This window comes from Conger conger, chromosome 1, assembly GCF_963514075.1.
Source record: "Conger conger chromosome 1, fConCon1.1, whole genome shotgun sequence".
Lineage (NCBI taxonomy): Eukaryota > Metazoa > Chordata > Actinopteri > Anguilliformes > Congridae > Conger > Conger conger.
In genome coordinates this window covers 35,196,507-35,223,504 of record NC_083760.1, presented here as the reverse complement: position 1 = coordinate 35,223,504, position 26,998 = coordinate 35,196,507, and the positions used below count along the sequence as shown (strand labels likewise).

General features: G+C 40.8%; 2 protein-coding genes across 6 annotated transcripts; one reads left to right on the top strand and one right to left on the bottom strand.

Annotated features, from left to right (window-relative positions):
• Positions 1-638: 638 nt before the first annotated feature.
• LOC133116790 (nesprin-1-like) lies at positions 639-19,029 on the bottom strand. 4 transcript variants are annotated; one of them, XM_061226778.1, is made up of 15 exons: positions 18,955-19,029; positions 18,324-18,459; positions 17,804-17,970; positions 15,945-16,107; positions 14,228-14,415; positions 12,352-12,502; positions 12,027-12,209; positions 11,343-11,480; positions 9,619-9,810; positions 7,641-7,869; positions 6,230-6,331; positions 5,726-5,940; positions 3,538-3,744; positions 3,348-3,406; positions 639-1,269 (listed from the first exon to the last, which is right to left on the bottom strand). In XM_061226778.1, the coding sequence occupies exons 2-15, from the start codon at positions 18,381-18,383 to the stop codon at positions 1,038-1,040; spliced, it is 2,286 nt and encodes a 761-aa protein (XP_061082762.1). In that variant the 5' UTR covers positions 18,384-18,459; positions 18,955-19,029; the 3' UTR covers positions 639-1,037. The 4 variants fall into 4 exon arrangements, with proteins under 4 accessions (XP_061082762.1, XP_061082918.1, XP_061082844.1 ...); XM_061226934.1 differs by having other exon boundaries at positions 14,228-14,295; XM_061226860.1 differs by having other exon boundaries at positions 18,951-19,003.
• Positions 19,030-23,156: 4,127 nt separating this feature from the next.
• On the top strand, positions 23,157-26,619 carry LOC133142072 (myc target protein 1 homolog). 2 transcript variants are annotated; one of them, XM_061263038.1, is made up of 3 exons: positions 23,157-23,271; positions 24,488-24,995; positions 25,107-26,619. In XM_061263038.1, the coding sequence occupies exons 1-2, from the start codon at positions 23,217-23,219 to the stop codon at positions 24,982-24,984; spliced, it is 552 nt and encodes a 183-aa protein (XP_061119022.1). In that variant the 5' UTR covers positions 23,157-23,216; the 3' UTR covers positions 24,985-24,995; positions 25,107-26,619. The 2 variants fall into 2 exon arrangements, with proteins under 2 accessions (XP_061119022.1, XP_061119013.1); XM_061263029.1 differs by having other exon boundaries at positions 24,488-26,619.
• Positions 26,620-26,998: the final 379 nt, after the last annotated feature.

Here is a 26,998-nt window from a genome sequence, read left to right as displayed (position 1 = left end):
CTGTCCACAAATTCATGCTGCCAACCGCCCATTCCACATCATCCCAAAGGTGGTCTGTTGGAATGAGAGAGGACTAAGCAGGCCGTAAATCTGGAAAATATATTTACAGCAAAAATTTCTCCATGGCTGGCATCTGCAAGATTCTCTAATGATTTTCTCATCATATATGTATATTTTGCAATTTGTAAATTTGTATATTTGTAATTTTGTGCATTTGTAAATCGGGTTGCCTTTATCTGTCAATATTGCTGAAATGAAGACCTTACTGGGTTTGCAAACAAGACCTTATCACAACACTATAAATCCTGTCTGAATAAAAAAAGGCAGTCCTACTTATTGATATTTTCTTTTCTTTGTCTTTTATGTTTTTTTTAAATATCAGAATCACTGCATCCCATGAGCATATCTTAAATATTGTGTTGAGTATTTCAGGTTATTGCAGATTTCAATATTTTCATTCCATTTGTCTTTGGAAAAGAAATATTGTCATCAGCGGAGATGGTTTTTTGTATATTTGTGACAAGATTTCTGTTCCTGTTATTTCTGAGAGATAAGGATGAAAATTTTTGCTGGAGCTATTTAAAAAACAATCACATTCCACAGAAAAAACATACATGATAAAGAAAAAGCAAACTTAATATTTTTGAAACAATATTACATTACATTACAAGGCATTTAGCAGACGCTCTTATCCAGAGCGATGTACAATATGAAATTTGTGGGTGCAGATTCTAGGTTCGGGTCTATGACAGATCCACATCTGCACTTAACTTTAGCAGTACTGAAATTCCATTAAATAAAACATGAAAAATAAACATTTTCTCTGTTGTCTTTTACTTCCAATGTATATAACTGTTGCCCTGATGACTGAAGACCTGCACCGAAGACCAAAAGAACAGTTTGAATCATGTGAAGCAGATTATATGAATCCCAGGTACTGAGCTCTGTTCTATCGATGATTGGCTACTGATTGATGTAGACTTAAATTCACAGAATTATCAGAGATAATAAAGAAAACTAGTCAGTCCCTTCTCTGCTCATACAGGTGGTGGCCCATTAGTGTAGTATAGTGTGGGGAGCAGGTTTTGTACAAGGATTTTGGCAAGAACATAGCTGTAGTCCTCCTGGGTGGGGGGCAACAAGCAAGCCAGACCAAGGAGGACGAGGATGAAGAACTGGAGGGGCAGGGCGGTCCACAGCACACGCTGAAGAAAGGCCTGCCACTGCCACTCAGAGTGGGACGGGTGAGAGCTGACACCTCTGTTAGACCTGAACCAAAAAACAAACCATGTGACAGTAAGCTCTGTGAACTGGAGAATGATTGGTTTCTCACAAGCAGGACATAGATTTACAGCACACTGCAGTCCATAAGTATTTGGACAGTAGTAAAATTTCCTTTTCCTGCATAGTCCTTTAGGAGACCAAAAGTAATTGGACAGTTGGCTTCTCAGCTATTTCTGATTAGTCATGTGTATTCAATCACTTCTGTAGTACATGTATAAGAAAGTTTTCAGTATCTAGTATTAATTCTAGGCTTTTTTTAAATTGCCTTTGGAGTCTGTTATTGCAATTTGTCAACATGGGGACTAGAGTTGTGGCAATGAAATTAAAGGAAGCCAGTATCGGGCTGAGATATAAAAGAACAGAGACAAAGGCCAAAGAATAGGCTTACAAAAAACCTTTTTAGAACATCTTTAGGAATAAAGAGAGCATTGGTGTATGTTTGGGATCATTGCCTTACTGTGGGCTGAAGCACCATCCAATGTGTTTGGAAGCATTTGAGTAAATGGTAAATGGTTGGCATTTATATAGTGCCTTTATCCAAAGCGCTGTACAATTGATGCTTCTCATTCACCCATTCACACACACACTCACACACCGACGGCAATTGGCTGCCATGCAAGGCGCCGACCAGCTCGTCAGGAGCATTTGGGGGTTCGGTGTCTTGCTCAAGGACACTTCGACACAGCCCGGGCGGGGGATCAAACTGGCAACCCTCCGACTGCCAGACAACTGCACTTACTGCCTGAGCCTGAGTGAACTTGAGCAGATAAGATGCTTCTGTACATTGCTCTTACATTATCAATGAAGGCAAGTGAGCCAGCACATGTGGTAGCTATATATGCCCAAACAATAACATCCCCACCACCATGTTTCACAGATGAGGGGTGCTTCTTCGGCCGTTCATTTTCACCTCCACACTTTGCTCTTGTCATCACTCAAGCTTAAAATAAAAGTCAAGCTTCGTCTCATCTGTCCACAAGACCCTTTTTCTCTCAGCAGGCTCTTTTCGGTACTACTTAACAACCTGTAATCTGGCCATCTTTTTATGCAGCTAAAGAGTGGTTTGCACCTTGTTGTGTTGCCTATGTAGATCTGTTTGTGAAGTCTTCTGCAAAAAGCAGTCACTAACACATCCACGCTTGCCTCCTGAAGAGTGTTTCTGATCTGCCGGACAGCTGTTTGGGGAAGCATCGTTTTTTGGAAGCCTATTTGACCTATGTCTCTGAGTGGTTTTTTTATTTATTATTTCTCAGCCTCATAATTGCTTCCTTGACTGTTATTAGCCCAACTGTTGTACTCATGTTGACAAGTGCCAAAAACAAACTTCAAAGGCAATCAAAAACCTAGAATCAAGACTAGATACTGAAAGGTTTCTATACCTGCACTATCCAAAGCGCTGCACTAAGGAAACTAATCAGAAACACCGGAGAAGTCAACTGTCCATTACTTTTGGTCCCCTAAAATGGAGGGAATATGTATAAAAAGGGATGTCATTCCTACACAGATCACCAAATATGGATTTGAAAATAGAAAATAGAACACTTAGAACAGAAATAGAACACACAAAAAAAAAGTTTAAAAATAATGTACTGAACAAACATGAAAAAGGATGACCAGAAGGAAACATTGGCATAGAAAGACACGGTTTTTACTTTGTCTTTTGAAGCCAAATATGACATGTTGTTAAAAGGGTAGGCATTATAAGCAGCAGCTTCAGCCTACATCTGTCATATCTGCCTCCATTCATGTAAATGTATTATCATTGAATGCAGACCGAAATAAATGTCATTTCATTTCATTTCAAGTGCAATAATAAAAAGACCAAAACTGAAAAATGTTTTGGAAATAATTTTTTATTCCATTGAATCATTAATAAAGCACACTACTTTACACTTGTTGGAAAATCAATCTTATGTCAATAACTGTATTATTTTGTACTTTTTTTATATTCATCAGGGGTGGCAATAATTCTGGAGCTATCTGTTGAATATATCTATTGAAAACCCATGAAAGCTGATAGCTGTTGTCAATGGTGTTAAATGTGACAGGGTAGAACAGGGTACCTGGGGTGTTGAGTGCTGGCTGTGGGTTCATGCTGAGTTGGGATGCCTTCACACTGTGGCTGTGTACATACAGAGAGGCAGGCAAATTCAGAAGATGCAGGATCATTCAGAGAAAAGCCAGCAGTGAGGGAAACACAAAAACAAAGAACAATTGATATAGCCAGAGCTGTCAACAGGGAGCCTTACTGACCTCCCAGCCACTTCCGATGTCTAGAGTCCATTCCAGCTCCTTGATGAGCCTGGTGAACTCCTTCAGGAGCCACTCAAGACGATCATTGACAGGCTCCTTCTCTGCCTCCAGGCAGTCCCTCAGCTCTGTTTGGCCTAGCAGCTGGCTGGACAGGTCTCCTGGCAGTTCAGCTGTCAGCTGTAACTCCATCAGCTCCATGTGGATTTGCTGCAGAGCACCATAAACAACCTGAAGCTCAGCTTTAAAGGGTTTTTCAGTGGCTTGGTCAGTAAACATACTAGAAGAGCAGGCTGTGTGTGGTAGTTGCAGGTTCTATTATAATTTATAATTGTACAATGACAATATTGGTATCATCCTGCCTAGTCAATCATGGTGTTACAGAATACACACAATCTGTATTTAATTTATTCCATTATTTTTCATTTTATTCAACCCAATCTTGTTTGCATAGTGCCTTTTAGAGAGAGACACTGTCACAAAGATGCTTTTCTACAGGAAAAACAGGAAATATGACTGGACAAGGCTTAACCTGAACTCCCAGAATCCTATGAGATAAAGATTTTTATTTTATTATAATTCATTTTAGGGGTGCACTAATACTATGTTGGCATTGACAAATACTGCACTTAAATAATCGGTATCATAATTAAAAGTACATAAGTATTGTATGTACATAGTACATTGCCTGTTGTGCTTTTAGCAAGTTAATTTTTCGTAAGTTGGTGCTTTTCATGTTTAGAGGGACTAATTACCCTCTTCAATCACATTTTGTCAGATAGCTATGCATATCATAAATAAAATTCCCATGTTCATATTGTGGTCATCGTGTTTTTCAGAAAAATTGCATTCAAATTATTTGTAACTGATCAAATTAACGACTGAAGTGAATCAAAAGACGGTAAATTTGTTGACACCTGGCCACCAAACCTTGGGACTCACACACTGTCACTATGGGAGGATTGTGGCCTACAAGTACAGGCCAGGAGGTTTGTATGGGAAAGCTGTAATGTAGTAGTAGGTCTAGGCCTGGGGAATATGTGTTCAAAGAGCAGATTTGCAGCTTTTATTAAATGGTATTTTTTCCCTATTGATTTCACCATGTAGTAATCACAGTACTGTTTATACATAGCTCCGCATTTTAATGTTTGAGACTACTAAAATTGTCATGTTTTGTATTTGGTTGCATATTGTTTGCATGCCATGACTTCCTGAAGTCTGTGACCTTGTCATGATCTGTGTTTTCTGTATCTGTTTTCTGTCCCCAACATTTCGTCTTTTATTTCCCTCTGTGACCACCGTAGTTCTGTTTTCTGTTCATTCATTTCATTCACTCGCTTCACCTGTGTTTCACTTCCTGATTATCATGCACACCTGATTCTCGTTTCCCTAGTTATCTGTTCTATTTAAACCTGTCTACTCTGTCTGTTCGTTGCTAAATTGTAATTTGCTTCTGTTTTGTTTTTTTTCTGTTTGTGTTTGACCTGCTGTTCTTTGGATTACCGGTTTGTGATTTAGATTTTGTTTTGGATTTCCTTTGCTGTGTCTGTTTGCCTCGTTAACAAACCTCTGCCTGGACTATTGACTATAAACTGTGTAGCCCTGTACATTCCTGTTTGGGAGGCTATACTTCAGAGATGGGTGCTTGCTAGCGTAGAGGGTAGTAATTGATACTCTAATAGGAGTGACCAAGGATTGTCAAAGATGGATATCATGAAGTTTCTTGAGAGTTCTCTTGGACTGCCCTTGAGAAGCTCTCCCTGTGTATATTGGTAAATAAATTGTCACTGATTGGACCTGTTATGGCTGTTTCATCTCTTGGGGTCTGTTCCTGGGGAGTTGGTCACCACATCACATGTTAAAATGAAAATCCTTAATTAGGATTAATTAACAGCTTGTTAAAATAATTAAATGGCAATTGGGGTTGGAACAAAAACCAGTATACACAGGGTTACTCCAGGACTGATTTTGGGAACCACTGTAGTAGAGAAATACGCATGCAGCACCCTTTACATGGGTACAGGTAGCACAGCAGTAACTGGTGATTCCAAAATGAAGAAGACTGCCTGATAGAAGCAACGGTGAGGATGTTTCTGACGTACCCCCCCTCCCGTTGAAGATGGACACTTCATCTCCAAGATCCTTACTCAGGGCCATATCTGCGGAAATCCAGATGCCTAATCTTGCTCACCTTGAGTCTCCTGATCCGCAGCTCAGTGGTCTGGGGATTAGCGCGTATGTCCCACCCCCGTAGCTGCACCAACTCTGCCTCTGCCTGGCCAAGTCTTGCCCATACTCTCTGCAGGTCATGGGAGTAGAGCTCTTGCCACTGGTTCAGGTCCTGTTTCATGCAGAGCTCCTCACTCGACACCTGCTCTGGGATCAGCTCCCAGTCGGCAATCAAGTCTGCATGACATCACAGTGATATACATGTGTAAACACTCCTACAGCACAGTAATACACTTGCACAATCACACTTGCTGCTTTCATTTTTCAGACACGTGATAACACTTGAAGAGTTTCATCACAAAACAAAATCCGATATTATAACTTGCGATAACATACATATTATAACAGACATGCAATATATAACTATTAAAACTAAGAAAATTAATAGAAATGAATATACATTGTCAGTCTCTATATCTCTGCTACTTGTGGCTTCCTGCAGAAGGCTGAGTAAAGATCTACTCACCTGCAGCCTCTGACTCTGCGCTGGTGAGGCAAGCAAAATCTGACTGGTCTGTTAAGTAGAGGTGACTGGTATGAATGGCCTCATAGGTGGACGGTTGTGGCTCTGTAGCAAAGATTAACAGTGTGTTACCTCTACTGAGATTAATAACATGTTTTTGTAAGTACTGGGATTATTGGGACTGAGGTCAATGGAGTGTTTGACAAGGTGGGAATAGCTCATGAATAGTGATTCTGTAGCAGTATAAGCAGGATGAACAATGGCGGCCTGTTAAGGTACATGACTGGGACCAGCAAGGTTGGTGGTTCGATCCCCGGTGTAGCCACAGTAAGATCCACACAGCTGTTCGGCCCTTGAGCAAGGCCCTTAACCCTGCATTGCTCCAGGGGAGGATTGTCTCCTGCTTAGTCTAATAAACTGTACGTCGCTCTGGATAAGAACGTCTGCTAAATGCCATTCATTTAATGTAATGTAATGTTTATGTAACAGGATGAAGTATTTCTGTGGGCGGATGAACAGTGTTTATGTGGCTGAATGAACAGTGTTTCTGTGGCAGGATGAACAGTGTTTCTGTGGCCAGATGAACAGTGTTTCTGTGGCCGGATGATCAGTGTTTCTGTGGCCGGATGATCAGTGTTTCTGTGGCCGGATGAACAGTGTTTCTGTGGCCGGATGAACAGTGTTTCTGTGGCAGGATGAACAGTGTTTCTGTGGCAGGATGAACAGTGTTTCTGTGGCCGGATGAACAGTGTTTCTGTGGCAGGATGATCAGTGTTTCTGTGGCAGGATGATCAGTGTTTCTGTGGCAGGAGGATCAGTGTTTCTGTGGCAGGATGATCAGTGTTTATGTGGCAAGATGAACAGTGTTTCTGTAGCAAGATGAACAGTGTTTCTGTAGCAAGATGAACAGTGTTTCTGTAGCAAGATGAACAGTGTTTCTGTAGCAAGATGAACAGTGTTTCTGTGGCAGGATGAACAGTGTTTATGTGGCCAGATGAACAGTGTTTATGTGGCCAGATAAACAGTGTTTATGTGGCCAGATGAACAGTGTTTCTGTGGCAGGATGATCAGTGTTTCTGTAGCATTATGATCAGTGTTTCTGTGGCAGGATGATCAGTGTTTATGTGGCAAGATGAACAGTGTTTCTGTAGCAAGATGAACAGTGTTTCTGTGGCAGGATTATCAGTGTTTCTGTGGCAGGATTATCAGTGTTTCTGTGGCAGGATTATCAGTGTTTCTGTGGCAGGATGATCTGTGTTTCTGTAGCAAGATGAACAGTGTTTCTGTGGCAGGGTGATCAGTGTTTCTGTGGCAGGATGATCAGTGTTTCTGTGGCCAGATGAACAGCTCTGTGGAAGGTGTGCAGTGGTCAGTCTCAGTAGAACCCTGTGGGCAGAAGAGTAAGTAGGCTGACCTGAGTGAAGTGCAGAATTGTGGGATAGGTCGTAGTCATGGTCCCACTCCAGGGCGATGGAGCCCGAGCTGGCAGGACTGTCTCGCCCCGAATCCTCACCCTGCAGGCACAATACTAGAGAGGAAGGGGGTGGAGCCAGGAGACTGTCACCACCACTTCCGCTCCATAGAAACCTAGGCAGCTCCTCTGATTCCTCCAGGTCAGAAAGGCCATGTTCCTCTGCTGTAAACTGGTGACCAGAGGGGAGTGCTCATTAACTTCTGACACAGGTCTGAATTCAGGTCCTTAATTAAATATAGGTTTGTGTTTTTATAATTTGTTTCAATGTTTGTATACCAGACAATTTCACTTGCTAGAGAATACATTTTAATATTTTTTTTCTCTAAGACATTAGGTCAAATAAAACCGAAACGTGATGGAAATATTGCCACAGAAATGAAATTATGCACCCAAATTCAATTCACCCCGTTGAAAAGTATGACTGCTGTTGATTTTTTAATCATTATTCATATTATCATAGTATTTTAAACAAGTGTTTTGGTTGTGAGGGCTCTTACTACTTTCTACCACTAGGAAATAATAACACCTATAACCATGAATTGCAAAAATCAATGTCAGAAGAAATAAATGACTTAAGTGTTTACATTGAGCTCCATAATGCTTTGGACTGACATATTTTTGCTTTAAATTCAATTGTGGTGGCCTGGAATGGGGTGGTTATTTATTTCTACCCAGTGAAATCAAAATGTATACATACCCTATGATAATATGCCCTTTAACTTTGCGTGAATTGTTTAATTACATCTAAAATTGAGTACAGAGCCAAATCAAGAAAATAATGTCTTTGTTCCAAATATTGTGGAGATCTTTATTCATTAACCGGTTATCCCAACTTAATAATTGGCTGCCATGTGCACATCCATGTGTATGTGCGTGCAAATGTCCGCACGGACATAAACTCTAGTAAGGGTTTGTGCTTGGCAAGCGGAAAGGAGATCAAGAGGTGAGTCTGATGAACACAAGCCCAGCTTGACTTGATAAAATATTTTTGGAGTAGCCTGATCTCTTTGTTTATAGTGGGGACAGCTACCAACCAATATGAAGCACAGTATTTCAATACAATAGGTAATATTTTTGTGTTAAAACATTGTTACAAGACCATTGTAAATCCCTTCCTATCACTGAGAAAGGTTCACTAACATGTTGACTCACCCTCTGCCTGTGTTTATAGTCCTTAAATTCGGGTTTCAAAATATACAGTTGATGGACTGACACTGTACCAAAACATTATGTTGCTGTACAGTAATTCAAGCTCATTGATTGAAAATTGGTTCTAATTGCCAAAGCCAATGACGCAGGGGTAAAGCGTAATAAATTATATAACACTGAAAGATTTTATTAGTTTGTTTCTTATTTTAATCAGAGTGGGACAACACTTTGCATGACTTCTGTAGAATGGCCCATATTCCATTCTTTTATATTCTATTATAAAGACTGAGAGTGACTAAATTTATCTAACTGTAGCCTACTTTTTCTTTTATGTGATACACCGATCACTGTAGGTGTTGAAATAAGGACTGCACTGAGACGTCACTATAATGTTACTATAATGTTACCTGCTAGACGTTCATTTGTCAATTGTTTGTTATGTGTCTGCAGCCATAGGTTCTCCGGTCCGTGACGTAACATAATAGCCTCAGGGGGTTGTTATACGTCGCCCCTGAACTTCAGAAAAGATTCCGGCTTCCTTATTCCAGCCCCTAATGTTCACATTGTTGGCTCCAAGAAACTCTCAAAACGCTCAAATAACCTGTTGCAGCACTGTGGATGAAAACTCTCTGAATGGGTCAATTTGAAGTATATTTTTAGTTTGCTCATGAAGAATATAATTCAGTAAATGTCTGTATGCAGGGTGAGTGTGCAAGCATGCGCCAAATAAGTATCTGATACAGCACTGGTGAGAGAGCATGTGGTTTACCGGCAGACCAATGAGCTTCTCCTGGTAACGATGCACACGGCCAAACACCTCCTTGCAGTATCTGTGCAGATCCCCGCACTCCTCCTCAATGACAGTGGCATCAAGGGACTCACTCCTCTGAATCAGGAGCTCCCCCTGGTGGATGGTTTCCTCAATCGCTCCTGCGGTCAGACAAATCTCTTGCTGCAGTGCCTAACAAAGCATATGAAAACAAGGTGTCTGATGTTATCTGTGCTGATACATTTTGATCGAGAGCAGTCTGATCAAGCCCATCTTTTGAGGCTTTTGGCAAATGTAAACATTCTACTTAAAACAGTTTGTGTGATTTATGAATACACAGGCTTCTGAAAGTATTCAGATCCCTTCACTTTTTGTACACTTGTGTTGTAGATTAAATTTTAAACGGATAAAATCTCCATAGTGAAAACATGTTTTTAGAAATGTTTGCAAATGTAAATCTCCTTCATATATAGTAAGTTTCAGATGCTTAATTCCATACTTTGTAGAATCCTCTTTGGCAGCAATTACAGCTTTGAGTATTTTAAGGTAAGTCTCTAAAGGCTTTCCACAGTTGAATTTGTGCAGTTTATTCCATTCTTCCTGGCAGATCCTCTCAAGCTTTGTCAGGATGGGAAACGTCTGTGAACTGCCATCTTCAGGTCTCTCCACAGATGTTCTATAGGGATTAAGTCTGCTTAGAGTTCTGCCCAAAGGGTAAAACTCATCAGACCAGAGAATCTTTTTAATCCTTGAAATGCCATTTGGCAAACACCAAGTAGGCTGTCATATGTCTTTCACTCAAGAGTGGCTTCTGTCTAGCCCAGGTGTCGGCAACCCACTTCCTGGAGAGCCGCAGGGTGTGCTGGCTTTCGTTGTTACTTGGCATTAATTGATCAATGAAAGCCGTTGACTACACAGTTAACTCACCTCACCTGGTTTCTTGGGTCTGAATCGGTTGCTTATTTTAAGGTGGAGACGAAAGCCAGCACACCCTGCGGCTCTCCAGGACCAGGGTTGCCGACCCCTGGTCTAGCCACTCTACCATAAAGGCCTGATTGATGGAGTGCTGTGGAGATGGTCGTAATTTTGAGGACTTCCGAAGCTCTGTTAGAGTGACCGTTCAGTTCTTGGTCACCTCCCGGACCAAAGCCCTTCTTGCCTGGTTATTCAGTTCGTCCAGTCCTGGAGGCCACTGTGCTCTTGGGAACACTCAAAGCTTTAGAAAAGGTTTTATACCCTTGTCCTGATCTATGCCTCACCACAATTTTATCGCAACGGTCTACAGAGAGTTCCTTGGATTTCATGGCTTGGTTTCTGTCATGACAAGCAATGAAAATTGTGGGACCTTATATACACAGGTGTGTGCCTTTCGTAATTGTGTCCAACCAATTAAATTTGCCACAGGTTGGCTCCAATCAAGTTTGAGACACATCCCAAGGATAAAAATTTGATGCACCTGACCACAATTTGGAGTGCCACGGCAAGGAGTCACAGGTCTGGATACTGATGTAAATGAGAGATTTCAGTTCTAGATTTTACACAAATTTGCAAAAATGTCTAAAAGCATGTTTTCAGTTTTCCAGTATGCGTTATTGAGTGTAGGCAAAAACGGCAATTTCATCCATTTAAAATGAATCTACAACACAATAAAGTGTGCAAAAAAATGAAGGCGTTTGAATACTTTCTGAAACCACTGTATAAATGTATTGCATTGTAAGTCCCACCTGGAACTGGGTGAATTTATCCTGTGGGTCACACTGGGAAAAGTGTTCAACGTTGGTCAGCTGCAGGTCAATGGCAGTCACCCACATTAGGACTGCATCTCTGGCTGACTCAAATGCCTCTCTCTCCCCTATAAACTCCTGCCAGACACAGAGGTTAGGAATTTGGGTTCAGCTCATACCTGACGCTGAAGAAAAAGTTACCTTGAATGGACATGAGATCAAACAAAAGCAGGAAATTCAAGTGAACTCCTCCTCTTTGTCTGGAATGTGGAATTGAAAAAACAGACACTGGCTTGGATGTGGTAGACAGGACATCACAGTTGTGGGCCAAGTGTGAGACAATGTGGAGCCCAAACAGAAATGTTTTAATTAAAGAGATGCCAAGTCATTCATGGCCCATAGTAACGGAGAAGGGGAAATTCTGGATGTGCCAATAGGCTAACAGCTGTGCGCCAGTGACGACCAATGTAAAATATATTAAAATTTAATTTTCTGTATTTAGCAGACATTTTTCCAGAGAAAATAACACAACCTTTTACATAGTTTACTTTTAAAAGTAAATTTCCTGCAAGTAAAAATGCAAGAGTATATGCATTTCAACACATTTAATAAAAAGCATGTCAGTATTTCAAGTGTTGATATGTATTTAAAGTGGAACATGGGTGCTCTTATCTTGATTGGTACCTTGAGCCTACGCAAGCCAGAGATCACCATGTCATTCAAGGTTTCCCAGCGCTGCTTCCCATCATGCATCATGTCCCTGAGCTGGCACGATTCATCTGCGCGGTCCTCTCGCATTAGGTGCTGGTACTGCTTGATGATTGCGTCTAGCTGAGTCACGTTTCCCTGGACCTGTTGTTCCAGGGCCTGTTACACAGACGCACATAGAGTTGTTTCATTTTTCTGGACGGACACAGTTTTGTGTATGTTTCACATGTATGGAAAACAGTCATTGTCAGTGAGATAACATAACGATCATGTATTTAATGTCCTCACAACCTGTTAATACCTCAAACTTCTTAAGCTCCTGTTTGGCTGTGGTGTAGAGCAGCTCTGAAGAGCTGGGCAAGACAGCCATTCTCTCTGAGGTCTGAATCCAGTCCTTAAAGCAGGACAAGTCCTCCATGAACTTCTCCCACAAATTCCCTGTTTCCTTGATCCTGCAGGCAAACAGTCATCGCATGAAGCTCTCAGTTAAACTGTGCCCCCCTTCTCACCTTATTTTACTCAAAAGCGGTTGCATCTGCTGTGTTTTAATATAATATATTCATTCTATTCATCACTGATGTTACAGCTGTACAGTTGTATTTTCTTTTTTTTACCATTTTTCCACAGATGGGGGAAAGCAGATAGGGTTACAACCAGTGATGGGATCATAGTACAGAGAGTATTATGGTGGGGAATCAAATCAATTCTTCCACATTGGAGACTTTGAACATGGATGTTGAAAACTGGCAGTGCTATGTCACTGGGTCTTTATTCAAGTACTTTTCATTGCACTGCACATAACCTTCACCTGAAATAAGTGCTGTACATGTATGACCAGTACTTTAGCCATACTACTTTTCATTTAAGTATGACTTGGGCTTTACTGGTCGTTCGAATAATAGTATCCCTTGTTGACTCCTGGTTCATCCACTATGTGTTGCAACCATAGACTGTGGAAAAAATATGGACCATTTTGAAACCATGGTAATAAAGCAAGGTAGCAAGCAATCTTAGACTTGCATTTAACATTACTATTAGATAATGTTAGAAATATGGAGCCCCCTCTAGACACCCTAGGTAAAAAAAACAATATTCAAGTTTAGGTTAGCCTAGTTCTTGATTATTTTAAGTTTTGAAAACATTCTGAGCGAAATGGGATATTTATTACCACGGTCAGACAGTCCAGGTACAGAAGCCAGCAAACAGGAACAGCACAGAATAAGCAGTACGTTGCGACTCGACAGGCGGGGGTCAAAACTAGGAGAGAGGGAAAAGGCCGGAATAAAGATGGGGCTTGGAGGAGGAGAAGGGCGGAGGACCATGGGCTGGATGAAAGGACCGGAACAGGACAACGGAGCTAGGAGCAGGCTAAGAACAGGAACAGGAAAACATGGGACCAGGCACAGGAAAACAAATACGAGACAGCAAGATACAAGCACAAGGCAAGGAACAAGACAATCTGGCCATGAGCAAAGACACACAGACATGCTATATAGACAGGTAAGCCAACATAATGAGGATCAGGTGAGTGCAATGAAACATGAGGGAACACATATCAGGTGCGGGGGGCGTGGTCAGAAACAGGGCAAACTAAAACATGAAATGGAACACGGAACTGAGAAAATACACCAGAAAATCAGGAAATAACTAGGACAATGGAGGCACATGGCATCATCAGGAAGACTGGGCAGAAGGAAGTAGTGCTTTAAATGCAGCAGTCCAGCAAGAGCTTTAATTGATCCTTAATTTCGGACATTGTTATGTTACGGACATTGTCTTAGGCTACCGGTCAGAATAATATATTTTTTTTTTGTATTTTAGCTTTAGCTTGTTAAAATGTTTTTGGGGGGAATTTTGGGTGCTGCTGAGAGAATTTTTACTTGTCATCTTGTGAAAAAACCAGGCAACCTACTCCTGATTTAGAGAGCAATATTTTCGATAGCTTCATTTTATTCATCTTTCTTGTGATCTGGTGATTTTGCAAGATTAAGGATTTAGATGGCTTACTTTCACAAATATTTTGAAATAACTAACATTTTCTCCAATCATAATTCATCCAATTGAAAGCATTTCCAAATGTTAACCAGCAAACATCTTAATCCTCATGAAATACCGGCAATACAATGGAGGGAGGCTGGATGGATTATAACCTATCTGAGTCTGAGCCTGCTTCTTACTGCTTTATTCTCTCTGAGGACGCAGCATGAACATTCCTCCAGCGCTGCTCCAGGGTGCGAGAGGCCTGCTGGACGGAGGTGAACCGGGTATCAGTGTAACATACATCACAGTCCTGTAGCACGGTCTCACAGAGACTCAGCACAGACTCCATGTCTGTTCTGTGCTCCTCTATGTCCTTCTGAACATCCTGTAGAAACAGATGGAAGGGGTCAGAGGTCAATGGTCGCAGACTCCATGCCTACACTGTACCTCATTGGCCTGCTGGAGGTTCAGTTGAGGGAGAGGAGAGAGGTCCGAGGTCTTGCTTGTGCTGTGATCCTGCTTGCGGATCCTCATGAAGGGAGAGGGTCAGAGGTTTATCAGCTGATTAATTAATAGCTGATAAACCTAGATGTGTGTGTGGCTTATCAATTTTTGAAAAAACTTTTTAATGTAAAGTTGGATCTTCATTAAGGAGGCGGCACGGATGGTGCAGTGGGTAGCACTGCCGCCTCACAGCAAGGAGGTCCTGGGCTCGAATCCCCGTCGGCCGGGCCTCTCTGTGCGGAGTTTGCATGTTCTCCCCGTGTCTGCGTGGGTTTCCTCCGGATACTCCGGTTTCCTCCCACAGTCCAAAGACATGCACGTTAGGCTGATTGGAGAGTCTAAATTGCCCATAGGTATGAGTGTGTGAGTGAATGGTGTGTGTGCCCTGCGATGGACTGGCGACCTGTCCAGGGTGTATTCCTGCCTTTCGCCCAATGTATGCTGGGATAGGCTCCAGCCCCCCTGTGACCCTATTCAGGATAAGCGGGTTAAGATAATGGATGGATGGATGGATGGATCTTCATTAAACTGAAACAGAAATAGTACCACTGTCCAGATACTTATGGACTGCACTGTGTGTTGCAATACTACTTTACATTACTGTGACTATAAGATTATTTTTGCATTAAGATGTGTGTGTGTATATGTATGTCTAGTGCAAGGGTGCTGGAAGTATGAGGCGCCAATTCAGTCAAAAGTCTGTGCAGGGGCTGTTCCAGATTAAAGAGATTAACATTCCAGAGTGTTAACCGCTGGAATGGATCGAGGGTAGCTGAAAACAATTCAGAAATCTGTCAGCTAATGTTACCAGTGCAACTGAGTAGCTAGCATAGCTTAATAGCTTACATGCTCACAGTTGGCTGTCTTACTAGCTTACAAAGCAAAGTCTAGAAACAAATCGTACAAAAAAGATCTCTCTGATGAAGTGAGAGATGACAAAGAAACAAGTTCAGCTACGGTAACTTGTCCATTTTTTTAAAAACATCTGATAGATAGTAGAGTGCCAGTTGGTGTTTTATTAAGCATCGTCCTAACGCTCCTATTTGAATCTCGGCACAGTTTCTCAGAGTTCATAATAGGCTAGTTAGTTCTTCGAATGGGAGTAATTTACATAGGCCTACAAAAACTCACGATTTCTTGAAATATAAATGATTAAATGTAATTTCAAGACTGTATACTATGTCATTGTTTGGATAACAAATGTAATTCACTATTTTTTAAGTGTGAATAAAATAGGAATCAGTGACCAATAAGGCATGAACTATATCGGCAAATCTACCAACCAGTAGGGGGTGCGGCAGCCCCCACAACACCCCTAGTTCCAGCACCTTTGGTCTGTTGTGTATGTTTCTGTTGTATATGTGCATTTGCATGGTTGTCTATGTGTGCATATGTACATGTAAGCTCCACCTGTTGTTGGTTTAGCTTCCTCTGGATCTCCTGGGAGTCACAAGTATGATAGGTGATTGGGTCAGACAACTTGGTCTCAATATCGGCCAGCCAGGGCTGGAGGCTGCTTATGTTCTTCTCCAGTTGCTGCACGGCATCCAGTGTCTCCTGCAGCCTCGTCACCCTATCACAAGGAGGTATTGTTAATGCCTTCACCCTATCTCAGACAGGTATCATGAAGACCTTCACCATTTCACTAGAAGGTATCATTGCTACAGCACTTTCAGTACTCAGTAAACCTTGTATCCATTTTATGAATAACTGCATAAATATGTGTATCTGTGGTGACATACAGTGCAGTCCATAGGTATTTGGACAGTAACACATTTTTTGTTGTTTTCGCAAACAAACAGTTGAAATTAAACAATCACTATGCGGTTAAAGTGCAGATTATATTCTTAATTATTCTGCTTAATTATAGAATTTTTAAATCCATATTGGGAAAACCATGTAGGAATTATAGCCCCTTTTATACAGCCTTTGCAATCAATGACTGCCTGAAGTCTACAATCCCTAGACATCACCAGATGCTGGGTATCTTCCCTGGTGATGCTCTGCCATGCCTATACTGCAACCCTCTTTTGATGCATTTTCTTGGCTCTGAGCAGACAAGATGTATCTGTATACTTTGCCATTCACCCTGCTGCTACCGTCAACAGTTGACATCATCAATGAACACAAGTGAGCCAGTTTTAGTTGCAGCCATACATGCTCAAGCCATGACACTACCTCCACCATGTTTGACAGATGAGGTGGTATGCTTTGGATAATTTTTTTTCTCCATACTTTCCTCTTCCCATCACTCTGGTACATATTGATCTTTGTCTCTTTGTCCATAACACTTTGTTCCAGAACTATACAGGTTTTTAATGTATGTTTTTGGTAACCTGGCCATTCTATTGAGGCTCACCAGGGGTTTGCATCTTGTGGTGAGTTTATGCTGGTTTAGTCATCTCTTGATGGTCGTCTTTGACACATCTACGCCCACATCCTGGAGAGTGGTCTTCAACTGTTGAACAGTTACAACATGAATAGTCTTCACTATTCAAAGGATTCTTCTGTCATCCACTGCACCGCTCTTCTATGGTCTACCAGGTCATTTGCCATTGCTGACCCCACCAGTGCCTTCTTGCTTAACAATGTTAAGCAATGGCTATGCCTCTAATCTATTCAGATGTTTCAGTCTAATTCAGATGGCTGGTCCTCATGTTAAGAGATGATTCCAAATGCAGAGGGCATTCCTAGAATCAACTCTAGACCTTTTGCTAGCTATTTTATGCATGACCTAATGATGACACTGAACACACCTGTCCAGGAAACATTTCAGCAGCCACAAAAGCAATTACTTCTGGTCCCCTAAAATTGGTGGGACTATCTTTAAAAACAATTCTTATTTCATCCAAAATGGATGTAAAAACCCTCAGATTATAGCTTATAGTCATTGTTTTATTTCAAATTCAATGTGCTGATTACAGAGCCAAAACAACAAAAAAGTGTCACTGTCGAAATACTTCTAGACTGCACTGTGCATCAATAATTCTATTTGCGTTCACACATAGAAATATTCATGAGTTCCAGCTTATGTGGGTATGAAAGGTGCTCTTCAGCATCAATCATTCCCCATGCCCCTTCCCTATGGCCGCATAGAAAATAACAGGTCCGGGCCCTGCAAATTGTTGCGAGGCTAGGGGATTTTATCACATGGAGCGTTTCGTGATAAAATCATGAGGGATCGTTCAGGGTAAATGTGTAGGGGTGTCAACTGTAGCTGGGTTGTTTTAAGGTATTTTTAGAAGATAAACACTGCTCCCAGATCTCACCTGGCCCCATTGAGGTCCAGCAGGTGCTGCCAGTGCTCACCAGTCCCCTTGGCATGGGGCTGGGTCTCAGAGACCACATCCTCCTGGCTGATCTGGGCCAAGCATGAGTCAACCCTCTCCAGCTTCTTCCTGTTCTCCAAAACCACCGCCATCTCCTCCTGGCAGTCCTTCAATAGGAAACACAGTGGGTTAGCAAGCCCTCTGCATTCCCTCACTCTCTCTTCAATTGTGTTTGTGCAGACAAAAACATTATGCTCTGCATTATTTGTGAGTCAAGCTGAATTATACATAAATTGATTCCATCCAGCTATAGTACAATGCACATTCAAGTGATGTAGTTGGCAGAGAACCTAATTAACCATACAAATAAAAGTCAGCAATTTTATATGTGTGATATCTTTTTCCCTACTCACAGAAGACATTACAAAGATGTATTGTTTATGCACCATTGACCCTTAAGTCCACAAAAGGTCTTACATGTTACGTGAGAAAAGGAACCTGGATGCAGTTCCTACCATACCTTGTTGAGTTTTTCAATAATTTCCTCTATGTTGACATCCTCCCACACCTGGCTCTCCATCTCGGTGATAATCACTCAGTGTACCTCAAACTAAAGATGGCACAACCCACCAGTTCAGCTATTCACCAGGACCCCCCTGCAAACAGAATTGAGGGGAGAGGAAAACAGAGAGAAATACAGTACATGCTGAGAATCTAAGAAACAGAACCACACAGAGAAATAAATATCACAATGGGAAATGCACAGAAGTTGAGAGAAGATGAAAATGAAAATCAGGCATAGATGTACACACAGATACACACAAAGGCACTGCCAACACTAAATTATACGCACAAATATGAAAATAGGAAGATTGTGAACAGGAAATACATTTCATCTCATTGGAGGAGTATTCAGACAAAAGGAAGAATCTTCTACCGGTCTATGGTATGAGAGCGGCACTTTTTTAACAAATAGGCCAGTTACTAAAGGATCGTCAACCCTGCATGACGAGGACTCTGACCTAATTCTGTTTGAAAGCAGCCGTGTTATGTTGCCGGCTATATATTGTACATTTTAGACATTTCCATGTTATCGTTTAATATTCATTTGAATAATATAAAAAAATAGACGTTGTTGACAGGTTACCTACTCAGAGTTTCAAGAGCTGCAGGCTTCCTGTGGTCTACTGGCTTCTGCAGCACACCGGATGCTGCATGAACAAAGTATTTGAGTTACTGAAGGAAGGCCCTACTTTGCATGAAGGTTTCTGTTTACCTCAGCAGCACGTTATGCTTTGCATGTCTTAAAGGCACCATACCAACGCTGGTGAAACACAGCACTCCTGAAGCGATACCTTGGGCTCCAAAATTATTCATAAAAATGAAGAAAATAGGCTGCATATAATAGACATCACAGATAATAATCTATATGTTATGTTAAAACATACAGGAAAACAATATACTTTTATTTCAAGAAATGGACTTAATGTTTTTCATTAAGTAACCAAATTTTTTGAAAACGTAGTTCATCTCAAAAGTCAAACGGAACTATACCGTGCCATTCCATCACTTCTTGTTTCACTAGAGTATATACAGTGCATCCGGAAAGTATTCACAGCGCTTCACTTTTCCCACATTTTGTTATGTTACAGCCTTATTCCAAAATTGAATAAATTCATTTTTTCCCTCAAAATTCTACACACAACACCCCATAATGACAACATGAAAGAAGTTTTTGAAATTTTTGCAAATTTATTTCAAATAAAAAACTAAAAAATCACATGTACATAAATATTCACAGCCTTTGCTCAATACTTTGTTGATGCACCTTTGGCAGCAATTACAGCCTCAAGTCTTTTTGAATATGATGCCACAAGCTTGGCACACCTATCTTTGGGCAGTTTCGCCCATTCCTCTTTGCAGCACCTCTCAAGCTCCATCAGGTTGGATGGGGAGCATCGGTGCACAGCCATTTTCAGATCTCTCCAGAGATATTCAATCGGATTCAAGTCTGGGCTCTGGCTGGGCCACTCAAGGACATTCACAGAGTTGTCCTGAAGCCACTCCTTTGATATTTTGGCTGTGTGCTTTGGGTCGTTGCCCTGCTGAAAGATGAACCGTCGCCCCAGTCTGAGGTCAAGAGCGCTCTGGAGCAGGTTTTCATCCAGGATGTCTCTGTACATTGCTGCATTCATCTTTCCTTCAATCCTGACTAGTCTCCCAGTTCCTGCCGCTGAAAAACATCCCCACAGCATGATGCTGCCACCACCATGCTTCACTGTAGGGATGGTATTGGCCAGGTGATGAGCGGTGCCTGGTTTCCTCCAAACATCATGCCTGGCATTCATGCCAAAAAGTTCAATCTTTGTCTCATCAGACCAGAGAATTTTGAGTCCTTCAGGTGCCTTTTTGGCAAACTCCAGACGGGCTGCCATGTGCCTTTTACTAAGGAGTGGCTTCTGTCTGGCCACTGTACCATACAGGCCTGATTGGTGGATTGCTGCAGAGATGGTTGTCCTTCTGGAAGGTTCTCCTCTCTCCACAGAGGAATGCTGGAGCTCTGACAGAGTGACCATCGGGTTCTTGGTCACCTCCCTGACTAAAGCCCTTCTCCCCCGATTGCTCAGTTTAGACGGGCAGCCAGCTCTAGGAAGAGTCCTGGTGGTTCCAAACTTCTTCCATTTACGGATGATGGAGGCCACTGTGCTCATTGGGACCTTCAAAGCAGCATAAATTCTTCTGTACCCTTCCCCAGATTTGTGCCTCGAGACAATCCTGTCTCAGAGGTCTACAGACAATTCCTTTGACTTCATGCTTGGTTTGTGCTCCAACATGCACTGTCAACTGTGGGACCTTATATAGACAGGTGTGTGCCTTTCCAAATCCTGTCCAATCAACTGAATTTACCACAGGTGGACTCCAATTAAGCTGTAGAAACATCTCAAGGTTGATCAGTGGAAACAGGATGCACCTGAGCTCAATTTTGAGCTTCATGGCAAAGGCTGTGAATACTTATGTACATGTGATTTCTTAGTTTTTTATTTTTAATAAATGTGCAAAAATTAAAAAAAAAAACTTCTTTCATGTTGTCATTATGGGGTGTTGTGTGTAGAATGTTGAGGAAAAAAATGAATTTATTCCATTTTGGCTGTAACATAACAAAATGTGGGAAAAGTGAAGCGCTGTGAATACTTTCTGAATGCACTGTAAATGAGGCAACACACATGCAAAATCCCTTTGTCAACCTTCAGCATAGGAAAAGCCAAAGAACTGTCAATTCAGACAAGAGACAGATGGTAATTGTTTGGTAATGGGTACAAAAAATAGATAAACATACCACTCAGCAATGTAAGAATAATAATACAAAGATTTGAAATATATTGAATGGGAAACTTCCCAGGAAGAGCAAACAAGTGCACATTGTCCTCAAGGATGGGGAGGAAGATGGTGAGGGCCTCAATGCCAAATGTGTTCCTTACTGTATCCGCATAATTTACAGCTGAATCAAGTCCCTCCTCCCAATTCCCAGAGAGATGCATTCAAATGCAAAGAGTTTTAGTATTGTTTGTAGGACAACCTGAAAATAAGATATCCAGACTCTGATTGTTATGCCATTATGTTAATTTGTCTCAAACATTGAAATGGGGGACTAAAAACTGCTGTAATTACTGCATGGTGAAACCAAAAAATACCGTTTAATAAAAGCTCTTCGCTTTAACCAAAAATATAGGAAAAGACTAATGGCTGGCATCATTGCCAGTGGTGTTTGCACAAAGTATTAAACCAGGGCTGTAATTGTGATGCCTGTTTTTTGGAGGAAATATATATTTTATTTGAAAAATGTAGACTTTGGATGATTCCACTGAATTATTAATAAAGCATACTGCTTGACACATGTTGGAAAATAAAGTTTCCGGTTCTCAACCCAGATCTGGACCGACCGTGCTCTCTACCACCATCATCAAAACAACAAACGAGGGAATTTCGTTTGGAATGGTGTTCCATCCCTCCAGTAGAGTTTCAGAGACTGTGGCCTGTGGTGGCCCAACACCATACTAAGATGCTTTCTGTTAGTTTTCCTTTAATTTGTCACCCATCTGTATATATATTGTGTGTGTGTGTGTGTGTGTGTGTGTGTGTGTAGTGACCAAGTACAATATTGCAAATACTTGTTCACACAACTCAATGGAAAGCCAATCTGAGCCACATGGCAATGCACACTGTCACCATCTGGTGGCAGATCTTAGTATGGTACTGTATCAACAATCTTGCTCTTGAACAACCAGATTTTTGTTCTGCATTTTCTTTTTTTTACACTGGTCAAAAGTGATTCTTGTGCTTGAGTTGAACTATTCAGTTTCCGTGTAAAGCTGCTCCAGGTACACAGGAAGCACATGAAACATTTAAATATAACACTTGTGTACACATCCACTGTTGAGTTGGTGTCAAAGCAGCAATGAATATAGAAGTCGTAACTAAAGTCTCAGGATGTTTTTGCTGTTAGGGCACCGGTGCTTTGGAACTGCCTGCCTGAAGATTTGTTTTTGTCTTGGTTTTTATTTATTCCTCCGTGCTTTTTTCCCATGAGCTTGTTTTGTACTTAATTGCACTATTGTTTTATTTTATTTAGTTTAACACACTGAAAAGTGCTATAAAAATAAAGCTAAAGATACACTTATTATATTATTATAAACGTTTTGCAGAAACTCTTGGAAAGAAATAAGTCTATCTTTAAATATAAAATATAAGGCTATCTTTGTTTTGATATGGTCTGCCTTTCTAAACATTGCCCCGATGAAGGTTTCCAACCAAAAAAATATTTATTTTAACAATAAAAATATTCTGTACTTGAATTTCTTGTGAATAGTGCCAATTCAAGAAAGTTGCAGTCTCTGGTTTTCTTATCTCTCACGGTATTTACACCTGAAGACAAAATAAACTATTTTAGCTTGTAGAGAGAGGTATTTCATATACTGAAAATTATAACCAATGTAAAATTATGTTTAAGATTTGTTTTGGTTCCCTTTCAGGGTGCAGATATATTTCACTTCAGTTGCATTGCGGTAAATTATATGTAATCCATGTGTGAGAAAAAAAGGAAGATGGCCTTCCTCAAAGCATCAGTGGCTTATGGCAGACGGGGGGCAAATCACTATTGTTCTTTATTACGTCAATCTGAGGAAATGTTGAGGAGGAAGCCATAACACTTCCCAGAAATCCTGTCCCACACTGATAAGGCACACTTGCTAATTTTAAGCAGAAAAGCAGGAAAGGCAACAGTGAGATCTTTTTTTTTTTTCACAAAAAATGTCCCCAACACCCACCATGGAATTTCTGCATTCACTGTTAACTGGAGTCATCCTGATGTGAAGGATTCCTCTGTCAGTGTTCAAGTAATTTCTGTGGGGGTGTTATGGCGGAAGAAAAGACAAGTTTCATTTTGGATATTCTCAAAACCTATGACTTAGGTAAGAGTTTCTCATGGCTTTTTTGCTTTCATGTTTATAATGTTCCTTTTCTTCAACTTTCTGCAAAGGGTGATTATGTTTCACCAAATTAGTTTAAAAACGACTTAAATGCTACTTCTGTGAAGCTCCCAATAGGTTCTAGGTTAAAGTAATAATTTCAGTGTCTCTACTAGAGTATGCTCTTCACAAGTGATATTAGTTGACCAAATTAAATGTGGTTTGATCACTTTTGGAATGAGGACACCTCAGAAAAACAAAAGAATTACTCAAATAGGAAATTGGATGGACTTCAGAAACAAATAGTACAATTAACAGAGTAAATACAACTTGTAGTAACATTGACTTTTTATTCAATATAAGAATTATATATTTTGGTGCAAAAAATCATTTTAACTGGCAAAAATGCAAAAGTTTGGTCACTTTATGGATCATATTCTGAATTTGAATGAAGCGATCCTTAGTGGTTGTGCCCTTGTTAGCACATAGTACACTGAAGTAGTTTGACATTAGCGTTGCTATATCATGATGTTTGTTTTCTGTTTGCACTTCTATAGCTGGATGTTAAGAAATGAAACTTAGCATTGAATAATTAATTTAGACTACTTCATACCTGGAGAGAATTTCAAATCATTGCAATGCTAATGCTCATTAGTACTTCCATCATGTCTGCACTTGATATCTGTGTATAAATTTAATAAATGATACGTTTAAAATAATAAAATATCTGTGACATAAGAAACTTCTATGTTTGGCACAAACTGAACGATATGGTTAAAATCCATTTGACATTTGTTGTTAATTGTGTCTCATGATTAATAGCAAGTTTTTGCATTTTTCATTATGAATAAGTTAATTTGGGTTATTTTTATGTTCCCCAAAATGTTTGAAGAAAAATAAAACCCTGTCAGAAAAAGTAAAGGAGAAGTGTTGATTAAAATCATGGGAATTAATCATCCTGCACAGAAAGATATTTTAAGTGTGATGAAAGTGTAAATTGTGAGACAAGCATCATTTTCATTACACATTAGCATCATAACTCAAAGATTTCACTTTGCATGGCCCTGTGTGGATTATTCATGGCTCTTCCATATATAATTTGATATTCAAAACGAACATGACAGAATGCTACATTGGTACATTGCAGGATGAATTAATATCATGAAATATTAATATTTCTATTGGTTGAGAGTCAAATTAACCCTGTCTAATTTTCCAGACAGCTTGATCCTGGCCTTCTGCTTGTCCATGCTGGTGGGACTACTGGTGGGAGCCTTGATCTACATCTTCCTGACCTGGCTTTCGAGACGAAGGGCCTCGGCCCAAATCACCAGACGGACCCGTTCCTCCTCCACCCACACCCCACCGCACCACCGCTTTGGACTCTTCCGCCACAGTGGTGCCGCCTTTGGGTTCTACCGTGAATCCTCACTGGATCCATCAGAATCTTCAGGCCACAAGCCACTTTTCCGGGCAACACCCTACCACCCGCCGCTACTGATTGACCAGGTCCCCTTTCAGGCAGAGGATGGTGACTGCACCCCCACTGCAAGCGCTACTGCAAGCCCCGCTGCTAATGCATCCACCCCGGCTAGAGTCCCCCCAGTGCGACTGTCCTCCTTCCGGTCTGACCGTGACCCGCCAAGAGGCCCAAGGGCTGTGCAGACGCCCCCACCCCCCTACGAAAGTGTCCTCCTGGCTTTCGAGGAGGCGTGAATCACCTTCAGGTGATGATTATGGAGAGTACAGACTGATTTACAACAGAGTCGAGGCTGGGACTGTTCCAATCCCTTATTTTTTTCCTTTTTCCTTTTTTTCTCTCCTTTTCTTGCCCCTAGCTCCACCCATCGAGAGAGACCAGGAAAAGATGAAAGGAAATTGAGTTGAATTGAATTAGGAATGCCCTTGCTCTTTGCAACGTCATGGCAGATGTGTGGCAGATGGAGAGAGGTGGATCCACAGGTCGATCATTTGTATGTCAGACTTTCAGAAAAAAATACTTCCTCAAAGGATGCGCTGATGTTATCTTGCTCAAAGGAAAGATTGGGAGTTCCTAACTTCTAGCTCCTAGAAGGAACATTTAAGGGGTTGGAAGGAAAGTCCTTAAGGATAGCGGACTTCAATCAATTGCTGGGTCAGGAGCAAGTAAAAGATAAGAGGAGAAAAATAAGAGATTGAAATTAGCCCCCCGTAACTAAGGCAGGCTTTTCATCAATGAGAGGCAGCCCCAAGTTTACTTCTCTGCCTCCTTTTCTTGTGACTTCTTTTCTTGAGCCTCCTGCTGGCCTTCTCCATTCTGGACTGGACACACAGGTGAACTTAATTCACTAATGGGGATGTATTCGCTTTAAAATGAGCATTCAGGAGGAAACCCATGCAGTGTGGATACAACAGAAAGCTAGCAGTGTCAGCATCGACTATGGGAGAAGAATCAATGAAGAAATTCCACATTTTGGTGCACTTTAAAATATTGATGTATGATGTGTGATGTTGGGAGAAGTAAGAAGCAAGGAGAGTAGAGTGAATAGTAGTGTCCTTTTACAATTTTCACTTAGAAAAGAATGGAATGGATGCTGGGATATTTTGATTTTATTATCATGTCACACATTATTATCTCTGAAATGGCAGGAAAGAGGTATTGAGGTAAACATTAAAGAACTGGTAGTTTGACTGGAAATAAAACAAAAACAATATTTGTATCAACAGCAAGGGAAAGTATTTTGTCATTAAAGAACAAAAACATTTGGTGATTAGGATCATTTCCAGAACAGCAAAAGTACAAAACTGGAATAATAGTCTCAAGAACTGTTTTTGGTTGTTGAAATGTGTTGTATAGGTTATTATGGGGCATCATCATTTTTCATCAACAATATTTTCTAGTTTCTACCTAAATGAACCAGCCATAGCCCACTATTTATTTTATTTATCAAAAGATTAATTAGCACAATATATCTAAAGGCAGCACACTGACTGAATGCTTTGTGTTAATTTTCATCTAGACAGCCACATCCAGGTTCTTCTTATCTGTTATCATCTCCAACTTTCTTCCGGAAACAGAAAATGTAACATGACACCAACATAAACCAAAAGTGATGCATGAATGTTAACTAAGTTAGTTCTGTCAGTCAAAAAAAGAACATTATATTACACTTGAACAGCATAACATGGTGAAATGTATGTGGACCATTAACTCTGCTCAGCAGTTTGAGCTTATGTTTATAATGGAATTATGGAATTATATTTATGATTGTAGTGTCATTTTCTGCTTAGTATGGGTGGCATCACTGTCAAGTGGTGAAGTGTCTGTATCTTGGAGGTTGCAGTTTCAAATCAGGTATAGAGCACAACAATAAAAGCATTGTAAGAAAACAGGAAGCAATAGTCTGGTCTGCTGGATTTCATTCTTATTCTACACATAATTTAAGTGCAGTGGTTTACACACTCCCATTAACTGGTTACTTGTGTCTAAAGTGATTGCTCATTTAATGTGAAAACTCAAACCAGCAGATGCCTGTAGCTCTCCAAGACCGGGGCTGAGGACACAATCCTGAATTTATAGTGCATCATTACATTACATTACAAAGTAAACAGAGGAACAAGTGTGAAGAGGGCCCGAGAGAACAGTACGGTTCCGAGTCCTTGTGTGACCATACAGATACAATTGGAACCCTTGGAGAATACATCAACTTATGAACTAGCATACCATGGTTGGCAGCTAGAATACCCACAG